This window comes from Suricata suricatta, chromosome 1 (assembly GCF_006229205.1).
Source record: "Suricata suricatta isolate VVHF042 chromosome 1, meerkat_22Aug2017_6uvM2_HiC, whole genome shotgun sequence".
NCBI lineage: Eukaryota > Metazoa > Chordata > Mammalia > Carnivora > Herpestidae > Suricata > Suricata suricatta.
Window position 1 is genome coordinate 97,573,740 of NC_043700.1, and position 14,038 is coordinate 97,587,777.

A 14,038-nucleotide genomic window follows, 5' to 3' on the forward strand; every position below is an offset into this window, starting at 1 on the left:
GGCTGTCTTATAAATTTTTTTTGGAAAAGAGAATACACTTTGACTGTGTCTTTTACTTTATGACAGTTATTCCTTTTTTAGAAAAATAGCCCAATTTTCAAAATACTGTGAAAGACAAGGCAAGACTCAAAAAATGAGTGCTTTTAAAAGTTGTTCATTAAGTCTCTCATTACCTCTCATAAAATGTTTTGAACTTTAAAAGGAAATAAAGACCATGATAGTTTTTTAAAATGACACAGTAGATGAGCTTTTAGTGCATAAAATATTTACTGACACCATTACGAAAGAAAGGTTTCCATCTCTGTGTGGTTAGCTGCCTAAGCATAGATAGGATTTACTTAGCTATGTATACTTGACCAAGTTCCTCAGTTAAACTCGCCTTTGTGCCTGACTGTATCAGGAGAACCTGCTTTCTACAGGTTACTTCATTATAAAGGCAACCTCAGCTAAGTGTAGGATGTGGAGCCAAAAAAGCCTTTTTGATTTTAAGTTACATCAATAGACATAATGCCCAGAGCCTGGGTCATATAGTCCTTTGTACGCTGTCTTCTGTCCTCTGTTACAAGAGTGTTAACAGACGGCTATGCATCTGTAGAGGACGATCAGGACCTAAATCACATCGGACAAGGAAAGAATTATTTGTCTTGTGGAAGACAAAACAAAGAGAAGGAGGGATTCTTGCCTTCAGGAACTTGAAGGCCTGTGTGTTTAAGAGAAATGAAAACTACAGAAGAGGATGGAGCTGGAGTTGATGGCAGTTGATCACAGAGCAATGTGTTTCAATTTTGCAAAAGGGAGAGTGTCAGTTCCGAGGAAATGGCATCTGGATTTGCTACTACCTTATAATGGCACCTGCTCTTATTCCCACGTGTTCAAGCACAGGCGCTTTCAATATGTGTTTGATTTGAATTGAGGCGTTTAGCATATCCTTCATGTTCATGTTGCGTTGCAGGAAAATGGTACCTATATTTCCGGCTGTGCCATTGAAAGCATTGTTTGTCTTTAAGGTGTCTGTTAGCCACTGTGAGCCTTGGTTTCTTCAGTTTACTAATACTTGGGGATTGCAGGTATCCAGTGGTATAAAGTACTGTCCTGCATCTTATTCCATTCTATGCTTTCACAGTTTCTATGGGGTCTGGGGCAGAGATTATCATCCCCATTTTGAAGGTCAGGAGACCCTGGCTCTGATCCATGAGAGGGAATGGTTCACCCTAAGTGGTACAGTCAGAGCTTGGGTACCACCTCACTTTTTGATTCCTCTTTCAGCTTTTCTCCCACTTTGGAATACTTTCCCAAGGTTCCTTTCAGCTTGACATATTTAGGGCACTAATTATTTGTAATGGAAAACAGACTTAACTTTTCACATCAATTCTTTTAAGTCATTTAACTTCCTGGGCATTATATTCTGAATGGTGTTCAGTTAAAGAGACTGGGATCTGTAAAAGTCTGTGTTTTCTCTCTATTTTCCCATTCGAAGATGGGACTCTATGGATTGGGATTATTTGATGATGTGGAGGAGATAGAAGCAGCTATACTACAATGATGTGTGTGTGTGTATGTGTAAGCACAAAGTAAGCAAGAATTTTAAACAGAATCTTTTGGAAAATCAACAGGAAAAAACCCCACACCCTTTGCTTAGAAACTATAAATCAGGTTCCCTAGTGACAATCCTCGCTGATTCCTGAAAGTGTGTCTCTCTGGTTTGAATCTGACCACGGTGTGCTGTCAGAACTGATTACTTGAGCAAACTGGTTTTTTCTATGCCTCTAAAGATGGCCTGAGGTCTGGTTATTAGATACTGAAGGCAGGGTATCTGGCCTAACTCCAGTTTAAAACAGTCACAGAAAAAAAATTGCTTGTCATTTAAATAAAAAAATATGATGGCATTGTATACTGCAAAGATATCTGCACCTTAAATCTTAGTGCTTAAAACTACCTTCTTTGAAAAACCTTGTTGAAAGACAGGGAGGGAAATGTATTTTCTTTACTAAATAAATCCTACAACATAACTGTGACTTCTTGTTAAGGACATTACTGCTGTATTTTTTGGACCTGACTGTATTTCACTGCCATTAACTTTTACCATATGTTAAATAAGATTCTATTGGTTACATTTTGCCATGTTCTGGAGACGAATCTGGCTGATCAGCTTTGCCTTGATGGCCTGTTATGTATTGAGTGAAAAATTCCTCCGGCATTCAGAATAATTGAAGGAGGAAAATAGAGTAAGTGACATTGTAGAGTTTTTCCCTGTGAAAATTAACTATCCAAATAATAAATAGGCTCCATTACCCAATTTAATAGAGAAAGTACTTAAATTTAAGGAAAGAAAATTTGTATTGGTTACCTACTGCCAATGTTTTCTTTTACTTACAAGTTAGGGTTTTCTCCCATTGAGCTGAATCCTTTTTGTAATTCCCTGTGTTCTTTACTGGGTGGGAAGACAACATCAACTCTGACTTCATTTAACACTACTGATCTTTCGTCTGGAAAAAGGGACAGAGCCAAAGTAGCACATTCTCTAGATCACTTCAAAAGTGATGTCAGTAGCATTTAACAGAGGCTAGAACCTGCCAAATTCCTACACAGTGTTGATCTTCATTGACTATAAAGTGGCAAAGTCATAAAGATATAAATAACAATTGAAGTGTGAATGTTTTCATTTTTACATGAAAGTTTCTTTCCCTTCCCCACCTTAGCTAACTTTTTTTGTATAACTGGCTTAGGAAGTCTGTGCAAGTTAAGCATAGTTTGGGATTGAGATAGATTTTACTGCAAGATGAGAACATTTACTTCATTACAGGCCCCCCAGGCATGCAGAAGACTGTCCTCAGTAGGACAGTAACCAATACACTTCATTTTTATAAAAATTCAAATAAAAAATGATGGTATTTGGAAGACTAGTTTTGACAGGAAAAAAACCACTTTGGCTGCAAAGGTTAGTTAGATGCTGAAACATGATACTTAAGAGGAGTGTCTTCTTTATTTGCTGGACTTTAAAAATGTTCAATTTATTACCTCAGGGTTCAGTATCAAATTAAAAATAGATAAATGGAGACTTTAATAGTAGCCAGCTGTCTGGAGAGTTTTTATTTGGTTTCTCTGGAGAGAAGAAAGATGGCTTAGATTATCTTTGAATGTCTCTTTTAGATACTTCATGAAGAGAATGCTGTGGTCAGGGTAGCAAGATAAAAGTCATTTGAGCAGATAATCTAACAGCTTTAGTGAAGTGTTGAAGACAGGGAGAAGGGAATGAGAAAATGACCAGGCATTTGAAAGTTGGGGAAAACAGGTAGCCTGCAAAGATTGCAGAGGAACATAAAAGTCATTTGGGTAAGAGTGTCTAGAATAAAGTAAATGGACAGTGGGTCTATCTATTAATGAACAAAAAACTGATGTTGACTATGAGTATGTAAGCAACCATAGTACATCACTGGCTATGATAGTGTCATTATGAGAATATAAGTAATAGTGAATCAATATATAACTTTGGGTGTGTTAAAAACATCCTATTTCATTAGAATCTTAATATAAAATTAAATTGTGCTTGTCCCTTAAACTGGAATGTGCTGTGAGAAGGTTATGGACAATGAGAGAGTGCATATATCTAATGGACTGGAAATGAGTCAGTAAGACTGAATAATTGGACCTAGTTGGAACCAAAGGGTCTGGGAAAAAGCTGAAACGCATGAAGAACAAACAATGCCCCTGGTAAAATGTGCTTACTGTAAGTCACAGAGAAATCTTTGTTATGTTTTACATCTTTGAAGAAATTACAGATGTCAACCACATCTAACATATATTGTATTTAATACGAGGCGACAATTGTATGACTTAGAAGGACATTTGCTAGTTTCTGTAAGTAGTGCTATGCTCTCAAACTGAGATATGTCACAGACAGAGCCATTGGTGTTTCCCTAAATAAACTTAGCTGGATTGTGTAGATTTCAACAGTGGGAGAGCCTGTTTTGTGAATGGGGGTCTCAGTCCTTGGATTCTCATTAAGAAGACTTACATGGGGTTCCATGCTTCTAGGGATCTGTGCCCCAATAAAGACAGCCAGAAGGAAAGTAGCAAGCACAAAGCAGTGAATTTTAGAGAAAGTACACTCTCAAATCAAGGTGGGAGAGCAGGCAGGTTCCCCTGAGGTAGAAGGGCCCCTAGGTTGTTTCGGGATTGGGTATTATTTGGTCTCTCCGGGCTGGGAGGCACTGTGAGGTATAGTGGTGTGGTTTCTAATGTAGGCTGCTCCCTCTCCTTTAGGGGGACTCCCCACACAGGTTCAGAGGGGCAGTTAGACCCTATGAGGTTTGTATGTGAATCCACAAAGCAGTCTTTCTCCCTGGGGGTGGAGAGGCTGTCCCCACAATGCAAAGGCATTATAATGAGTTTAGGGGTTGCTCAGGGGCAGAGATGAAGAGAACTCATGCTCTGCACCTGTGGCTCTTGATCTGCTGGCCCCAAGGTCAGGCTGTTGTGCCCCCGGGCTTTTAATATGTTGCTGTTTATCACCACCCTGTGTCCTGTAACCATTCCCCTTCTTGGATTTGGGACTCTGCCTCCTGGTATTCCTTCCTCTGGTCCTGTCTAGCTTCTGCCCAACAGTTGTAGGTTTTAAATTTCAGTTCTGAGAAAATTTTTCTTTCAAGCATCTAATGGCATTGTCACTTGTTCTGCATACTTTAGCTGTTTGTCTTATAGATAAGTTTTGTTACTGTCTCTAGGGAGGAATCTGGCAAGGAGACTTTATACCCAGGTATTTAAAATTATTTATTTCCCCTGTTTAAAGAAAGGTGAGTTGATGTCTTCTTTAAGGAGAGGTGTAGAAGGTCCTTTCTATCATCCTAGCAGTGTTTCTGGACATTTCTGATGTTACCCAGTGAGCAGTGAGGGTTCTGGGCTGGGGAGCACTGTGAGGTATAGTGGTGTGGTGTGGTGTGGTGAGGGTAAGCAGGAATGTAGTACAATTTTCAAGTGCTTCCCAAAGGAGATCTTCTCAGAATTCGTTTATTTAGTGGGAAATTACAGATTCCCATAGCTTCACACCTAAACATGTGAGATATAAATAGTAGGTGTTTATACTTTTAACCTCTTCTTTTAGCAATTATAATATTGGAAATTAAATTCTTCCTTTTCAGTGAGGTCTGGCATTTCATTAGCAAGATCTTTAAATGATTATTGAGAATTTTTGGTCATTTAAGAAAACAGAAATTGTTTGAGAAGCAAAGCATGTATATGATAGTAGAAACAGGCAAACTGTATTTTTTCTGGACAATATTTGCTGAAATCTTGAAATATCAGTTTTTGCAGTGCATATAGCAGATGTTTCTATATAATTGTTTTTTGGGGTAACTTGACCTCTATAGATGGTTGCCTGGTCTGTATGTTAATGTATGATTGGACCTGTGCAGTCCGTCTAATCTCAGTGACCAGCATTTTCTCAGTTGCTCCTTCTGTTCTAGTCCCATGGCCTCTTTTCTGTTCTTTGAACAAATCTAATTTGTCTTTAACCCAGGGCCTTTCTATTTGCCTTTTACTTGCTGTTCCTTCTGTCTGGGAGCACTCTTTTCTCTAGTTCTCCACTGGGTGGGGCCTTATTCTCTCTCCTTTCTCTCTCTCGTTTTTTTAAGTTTATTTATTTTGAGAGAGAGAAAGTAAGAGAGAGCAAGTGGGTGTGTGTGCCTGTGTGTGCAGGCGGGGGAAGGGCAGAGAGAGGGAGAGAGAGAGAATACCAAGCGGGGTCTGTGCTGTCAGTGTAGAACTCGATGCAGGGCTCAAACTGTGAGCTCATAACCTGAGCCAAAATCAAGAGGCAGATGCTTAACCAGCTCAGCTACCCAGGCACTCCTGGTGCCTTCCTCCTTTTTTTTTTTCTAAGTTTTTAATGTTTTTAATATTTAATTTTGAGACAGAGAGAGACAGAGCATGAGCGGGGAGGGGCACAGAGAGGGAGACACAGAATCGGAAGCAGGCTCCAGGCTCTGTGCTTTCAAGCAAGGAGGCTTGAACCCATGAATGTGAGATCATGACCTGAGCTGAAGTCGGAGGCTTAACCTACTGAGCCACCCAAGCGCCCCTGCCTTCCTTCTTTAGAGCTCTTTTTAGATCATCTCATCAGAGAGGCCACGCCTGACCATGTCATTTGAGATTATTCACCTCCCTTCACTCTGCTTCCTGCTACTCTTCTTTAGTTGTGCTCACAGCCCTCATCTTCACCTGAAGTTACATTCTATACTTTTTGTTCTGAAGTGCTGCGATGCCAGGTTTCATCTATCTTGTTCACTAAAAGATTCCTAGCACCTTAAGCTGTACCTGGCACATGGTAGGAACTCAATAAATTATGATGAGTGAATGAATGATTGTCCAAATGTATCATGAAAATACATACCTTATTAACCTGGCTGCACTTTATTTTATTAAATAAGATTTTGGAAATGCAGAATTTATTCCTCCTTCCAAGTCTGCAAAAGTGAATTTGTATTCTTAAATTTGTGTTACTTGGTGTTAGAGATCTGAAATGCTAATCACTCATTCCTTCTTTCTTCCTACCCTGGATTCCAGTTGAATATAAATACACAGTGAGTTGAATGGAGATTGATATATGTATTATTAAACTGAGCAGTGCCTGAGAATCTACAATGTTGACTTAAAGCAACTTGGGTTCAAGAATGTCCAATGGACGACCCACTCCTTTTGGCAGTCACCTTCATCCCTCCAGCTGAATGTTGAGTGGTTCTGGCTCGGAGGGCTTATAGCAAAACACAAAGTAGAAGGCCCATTGTCCTCTGCAAGCCACAGGCAGACTGTGAAAAGACAGAATGGTGACACTTGGGAGGCTTAGTTGTTTAAGTGTCAGATGCTTGATTATGACTCAGGTGTGATCCCAGGCTCATGAGATCGAGACCCACATTGGGCTCTGCACTGAATGTGAAGACTGCTTTTCTCTCTCTTTTTCCCTCTGGCCTTCTCCCCTACTCGTTCACTCTCCTTCTCTCTAAAATAATAGTTAAAAAAAGACAAAATGGAGTTTGTTTTATTCACCTACTTAACAGTGTGAAAATGTGGCTCAATGGATGTCAGATTCTACTGGTTACATTAGTAAGTCCTCCTCATATGGAAATGATTCAGTATACAGGTGGAGAGAGAAATTGAAAGGATTGCTCCAACTCCACCCTCCTCAACTGGGAACCAAGCAGTATCACCCTCTTCAGTGGAAGAGAGGGGACAGGTTGCAATTATGGTTATCCCCTGAGTAATTGCAGTTGCAACACGAATATTGAAATATACCTACAAACAAATAATTTTAACCAAAAAGAGCTATCAACACAGGATGTTCTGAGAGTTGCTCGCAATTGTGAGTCATCTAGACCTCTGCCAGATAAAACAGTAGATTCTGTTTGTATGTATGTTTAAGGGGAAGAATGGATGTTAATCCAGCATCTATTCAACACCTGTCAATAAGAAAGGTCTATACTTATGAAATTAAATCATATCCTGCCCCTGGTATGTTTAGTATGACTAATACTGACTTTGTGTACATACTCAAGAGCTTTTTCTGTTTCAGGTTCGTGGGAGTAAGGGAGAAGTTCTGTACATTTTGGATGCTACCAATCCACGACACTCCAACTGGCTTCGCTTTGTTCATGAGGCACCATCTCAGGAGCAGAAGAACTTGGCTGCCATTCAAGTGAGCTTATTTGCTTCTTATTTGTACTATGTATGCCCTGTGAGGGGAACAAACTAATTTATAACTGCACTCCCTGTTTTAAATTTATTTCCCAATGACTTGCTTCAAATAACAGTAATTAACTCATAAAGCAGAGAAATCCCATCTAGTCAGCGTATGCAGGAAAGGGCAGGTCTAGTTGTAAATTGACACCAGATCACTCACTTTATGAGAATTCTTGTGGGAATGAATTACATGGTATGATATTGTCCTTGGCAGATCTTGTTTTCAGGTACTTTTAATTCATTCAGTGGCTATTGATGGTTTCTTTATTTTGTTGGTTTATTTGGCTTATAGTATGATATTCTGTTATTGTTTGGGAAAGGCTTCATGGAGAAAATTTGCTTGGGTATATCCCCATGATTAGATTTTGGGCTTCTTGAGGATAATGTATTACTCAGAATTTTCTAGAGAAATAGAACCAATAGGATTTATATATCTGTATCTACGTGTGTATACATATGTGTGTGTGTGTTTGTATATGCATATATACATATATATATATATACATGTATATATATAGACACAAATACTACATACATATATATATACACACACATATATATATCTATATATTATACATATTAGAGAGAGAGAGAGACAGAGACAGAGACACAGAAAGAGATTTATTATAAGGTATTGGCTCATGCGATTATGGAAGCTGACAAATCCAAAATCCTCAGAGCTCAAAATCCCACTTTTAGTCTAGAGGCCATGGGCTGCTGTAGTACAAGGAAGAACAGATGAATTTGAGAACCATCAGGCCTCCGTAGAATCAGGAGGAACAAGTGTCCCACTTCACATGCTGTTCGGCTGGAAGAGCAGATATTCCAGTGTGAAGGCCATAAAGCAGGAGAATTCTCTTATTTGGGGGAGGGTCACCTTGTTGTTCAATTCAGGCCTTCAACTGATTGGATCAGGCTCACCCACATGTGGAGCACAATTTGCTTTATTTATTTATAACATTTATTTAAATGTTAATTTCATGCCAAAACATCCTCACAGAAACACCCTGAATGATGTTTGAAAAGCTATCTGTGAATCCTGTGGCCCCGTTAGTTTAACATACAATTAACCATCCCAAGTGGGAACCATATTTTATTAATTCTGTATCCTTGTATCCTAGTATAGTGCTGCGTGTAACATTAGGGTCTATTGAAAACTATGAGTTGAACTTAGGTGATTCCTCAGTAGAAATTCAGCCAAGAAGAGAAAAAGTTAAGGCAATAAATTCTTAGAGGGGTTCTCTGATTAAAACTCATTAATTGGATGATTAACAACACAAAGAAACATTTCATTCTATTGGGGAATTGACTCATTGCATGGGAAAACCTAGATCGTGGATCCTAAACTATGGAAGAAGAAGAAGAAAAACTTGTTGGCAGAAGTAAGATAAGGGAAAAGAATAAGGGAACTAATATTTCTTTAAATATTTATCATGTATATTGTTCTAGAAGCTTCATATACATCATGTATTTATTCATAACAACTGAAAGTTTAATTATTTGCTGAGGGTATTCTGATTTCACTCCTTTTTGAGTGTAATACCAATAGTCACAAGAGGGAAAATACACAGAATGAAGTTTTAAAGTATCCAGAAAAGATACTCATCTAGAATTGCTGGGAGCCACAGTGGCCTCGCTGGATGACATAGTCATAGCAAGGAAATGGCAGATGTTTGCCCCGTTCCTGCCATGAGAAGCGAAACTGGTACCTCTTTCTGCTACTGGCTCATATTGGGAGTGAGCCTGCTGCTATTGATTAGGCCTCACAATATTCCCAATCAGACCGATATTCCCCACATAGATACCTCATGAGAGGAAGCATATTCCTACCCCTACAAAGGAGATTTTAGATCAAAGCATTGTAGATGTTCATCAAAAGACTCTTACAGTAGGCCCCTGTAGATTCAGAACATAGAGTCTCAAGGGGTTAAAAACACAAGAGTTGAATTTAAGTGTGGCCCAGAGAAAAGGAGCCTAATTTGGAAATAAGAAACAGAGAACAAGGACAGAACACAGTGTCTTCCTAAGGTCCACGTTCTACACATACCCTCCCTTGTATAGACTTCAGTTATGAGGATGGTTAAGAAAATAGAAACCCAGGTGCAAGGCTAACACACATAGGGCCCCCATGTGCTTACATCGAAGAAAGGGCTTGCTCAAGCAACTTGTTAACAGGCTTTCTTTCTCTTGAGGTTAATGAGCCAAACAAAATAACTCCTAGCCTATCTATATACAACTTAACCTGTGTTTTAATTTTAGTATTACTAACTTAAATAATATGTATGTTATCCTTTTTCTTACTAAAAACATCCTGTTATTCTCGTGGTTATAAGATTTACTAAACCTCACTGTGTGTTTCATGACTCGGTTGTAACTTGTGAATTAAAATCAAAGTCATAAACATTGGCAACAAACCAACCTGTACAAAATGAGGTAAGTTTGTTACTTTCTTAATCTGGGAGACTGAGGCTAAGAATGAATGGGATGGTTCTACAAGAATACATCTGTAAAACCTGTTCTGTACACTTTTAATGATCAAAGTATCTTATTGCAAAGAATAAACCACTGTAAAATTTCTATTTTCTGATGTCATGTTATCGCTTGACCTGTAAGTAAAGATACCAAAACAGACAGAGCAGAGATGCCTGCCTGGTGATCAGAAAGAAACTTGAGGCTCTCTCACTGTTTTTCGCCGACACCATCCATCCTTCAGGGAGCCCTGGACCTGCTGGAGCTGGAGTCCAGCTTAGAGTATTCCACTTCCTTGTAGTATTAGCTAACCAGATCTTTTAGTACACACAAGTATTAGATATAACCAATGTAATTACTGTTTTTTATGTGGATCAATGAGAGATGCCTCTTACCAACACTAGAGTGGGATGAAAAACAGGATCCTCCAACAGTTAGAGATAGTTTAGCCACTTTTTATATTATTCATGACATACATTGATCCAACCACAGATTTAAACTAATCTCTTTAAACGTGTAGATATTAAGTTTTTTCAAATATTTTATTTTATTTTTTGTGGTTTCTGGAGGCAGTCATCTCATAGCATCTTTGGTTACCTCACAATTTTCATTTCGAAACTCAGTTTAGTGTTTCCTTGTGAATGTTATCCATATCAAAAAGCCTAAGACCTATGAAATTTACTTTAGGCAATATTGTTGTTTTACCTTGTTATTGTGTTTTAGATAATATTATTCTATTATTCTATTGTTTATTTATTTATTTATTTAAAGTTTATTTTGAGAGAGAGTGTGGGAGAAGCAGAGAGAGAGGGAGAGAGAATCCTCAGTCTTGAGGATGTTATTCTATTTAAACTACATTTTTTCCTCCATATGCTTAAATAATGATTTTAACCTTTGCTCAGACACCTTTTGTTTAATTTCTTCCTATTGGCTGTTATTTCTGTATCAGTAGCACTCCATTTGCCTAAACTTCCAAGGTGTGCTCAGTTTTGAGTTTTGTCTGACTCCCTTAGATAATCCTTGTTTAAGAATTCCCTCTAACCGTCCATTTTGCTTGTAATGATCCCTTTAGGTAATGGAGTACTATGTCAGTATTTGCTCTCTATGCCCTATTTATTCATTTCACTGTATGGTGGCCACCTGCATGTCTCTCTTAGTAACCGTGGTTGTTTGGATTTACAAAGTTTTCATGTTCATTCTGTGCATTCATTGCAGAACTTTTCTTCCTCTATGTCAACTGTCTTTCTTGAAACACAGTAGGAATCTACAATATATGATTGTTGACACTTTGATACACCAAGAACTTATTATTTGATGGAAGGGGAGGTGAAGTGAGTGTGGGATTAGAATAGGATTCATAAACTAACTGGAGGCTCTGTGAAGTTTCATACTCAAATTGAATTAGAATCTGTCCAGAGGCCACTGTGAGTGTCTTTGGGTGCACAAGTGATGGCAATGCCTTTAATACCTTTTAATGTTGTTTTAGCCTTTACTTAGAGGGGGGTGAGTGCACTGTTACCATGTTTCTTGCCATGGAGCACAGTATGGGTCTTTGTTAGTTCCCTTCATGGAACCTCTTTTTTACTTGAACAGTAGCTGGAGTAGTAGATTGTTCAGGGTTCAAAATCACATCTGAGCTAGGGGCAGAAGACATAATGGTTGGGTCATAAGGCTGAAGTGATGTCAGCCTTCTGATTCGTTGGAATAATCTCCTGAGGGTTGCATTCCAGAAACATTGAATTGGTAGGAGAAGATCATAATGTTTCCTGCATAACATTATGAATCACTTACATTCCAAATTGTATCTGAAATTTGGGGTATTCAGGAAATTTTTTATTTGAGCTGTGTGTCCCAGGAGCAGAGTAAATGAGAAACATTTGTGGCTATGTGGCTTGCTTGGTGGAAAACGTCAATACTTGGTCCAACTTTTTTGGACTAGGGATTAAGAATTTGAGGTCTGTTTTGGCGGCAGTTTGAAACTCCTTTTTGGAGACTTAGTTTACTTGTAGTTTTGCAATTTATTTGATTTTGGCAAATTTGCTTTGGAAATGATGATTTAAATATATGAATTATTGAAGGATCTCATAAGTAAAAAATTCTTCCCACATGCACACAGTTTAGAATAATTAGTTGAACTGTATGTCCAGACTTCTGAAAAATATTTCCAACTAAACCAGACAATTCAAAGTGTGAAAGATTTGGCTTAAATTGAACCAAAAGAATTCTTAGGCTCCATAAGAAATGGGTGATTCTTATTAAATAGTAATATTGTTACACCAAAGGAAAAAAATGTAGTATTTGAAAAAATATTTGACCTACTCAGTGTTTTGTAGTCTTTAAAACATTTCTGATCTTTTCATAGAAAGATGCACTTATTTAAGTACAGAATTATGAATTTAAAGTTGAGACTTTGAATTCTTGGGACGTTTCAGAGAGAGTGCTACATCTCATGTTCTTAAGGTCATATTTCCAGGCATCGCTTCCCTGGGGCTTTTTGCAATATATTATCAACATAAATGAAAAGGTGTCTTGGTGTTATAAGAAAAAGGAGCATATGGAAAAACATTTGGGTTTTGGTACACCTCATAAGGATGTCACGTTGTGGGGATAGTCTAAATAAGTTGAGAGAGCACTAGGTATTGAGCCAAACCTCTGACATCAATGCAGGTTGGTCCCAATTCTGATGTCAGTTTAGTTTTCCCATTACCAGGAGAGCTATTGTGTTACATGGTATTTTCTGTCCTTCTTCTGCCTTGTGTGAGGATGGACAGACACTCTTAGTGTATCCTGGAGTCTTCTGGTGACACATGATATTTCAGAATAGCAGAGCTGGGGGATCAAATGTGGATTTCCTAAGAGAGAAGCAACTAGAATGTTTTTAAAGCATGGATAAGACTTTATTTATTGTCATCCAGACACTGACATCCTCAGGCTTATTGACTAGTGTTGATGTGGCATTCATATAGCAGTGGTACCAACTTAGCAACCAAGCAACCAAAAAAAATTATATACATATATATATATATATCAATCAAAAAGATTTTTCATTTCTACCCCAAATTAGTTTTCTCTAATTGAGTTTCTTCTTTATTTCTGTTTCTTTCTATCAGATTTATATAAATGGCATTTTTATAATATTTTCTAGGATCTCTTACAGAATATTAAGGTACAACTGTCTAATGATTTTCTTCAGTAATACCATAAAAATATCAGTTAAATAACATGCAAATCTTTTAATGGATTATCTTACAGTAAACTACATAGTTGTCTTTCATTAGATAGAAGTTTAAACTAAAGTACAATTATAAGCAGTTGGTCCTCTGACGTTTTAAATACTAGCTCTGTTGTGGCCACATATCCCTGTAGAGAGCAGAGGAAATATTATATTATTTGCCAACTTATTTTAATTCAGAGTATAGTTTATTGACAAGTCAAATGAGTATTTATAGAAGTATCCTTGAGTGATGTATAGTGATAACCTTGAAATATATGTTAATCCTTAGTAATGATGATGGAGATGGCAGCTAACACTGAATGCTTACAATGTGCCAGTAAAAGCTTATGTGTTTCATAACCTTAATACTTACCCCACCCAATGAAGAAGGTGTTATAATTGTCACCAACCTTTGTAAGCTGAGGATGCTGATACTCACACTCTAAGTAACTTGCCTGAGACCACACAGGCAAAAATACAGGCCAGGAATTGAACCCAGATGACCTGTCTTCACTGTCCACCCTCTAAACCTCTGTGCTCTAGGACCTTAGAGTTGAGATAATTTATAAAGGAGTAAATTCAGATTTTGAGAACCTTCCATGTTTCTGAATTTGCTATTTAGAT

General features: G+C 37.9%; 1 protein-coding gene across 1 annotated transcript in view; it reads left to right on the forward strand.

Moving 5' to 3' along the window:
• The window catches only part of PRDM5 (PR/SET domain 5), a 200,591-nt gene that overhangs the window by 60,538 nt on the left and 126,015 nt on the right, over positions 1-14,038 (forward strand). Inside the window, exon 3 of the mRNA XM_029916908.1 lies at positions 7,565-7,687. Within this exon, the coding sequence (XP_029772768.1) occupies positions 7,565-7,687 (123 nt within the window). The remainder of the gene's footprint in view (positions 1-7,564; positions 7,688-14,038) is intronic.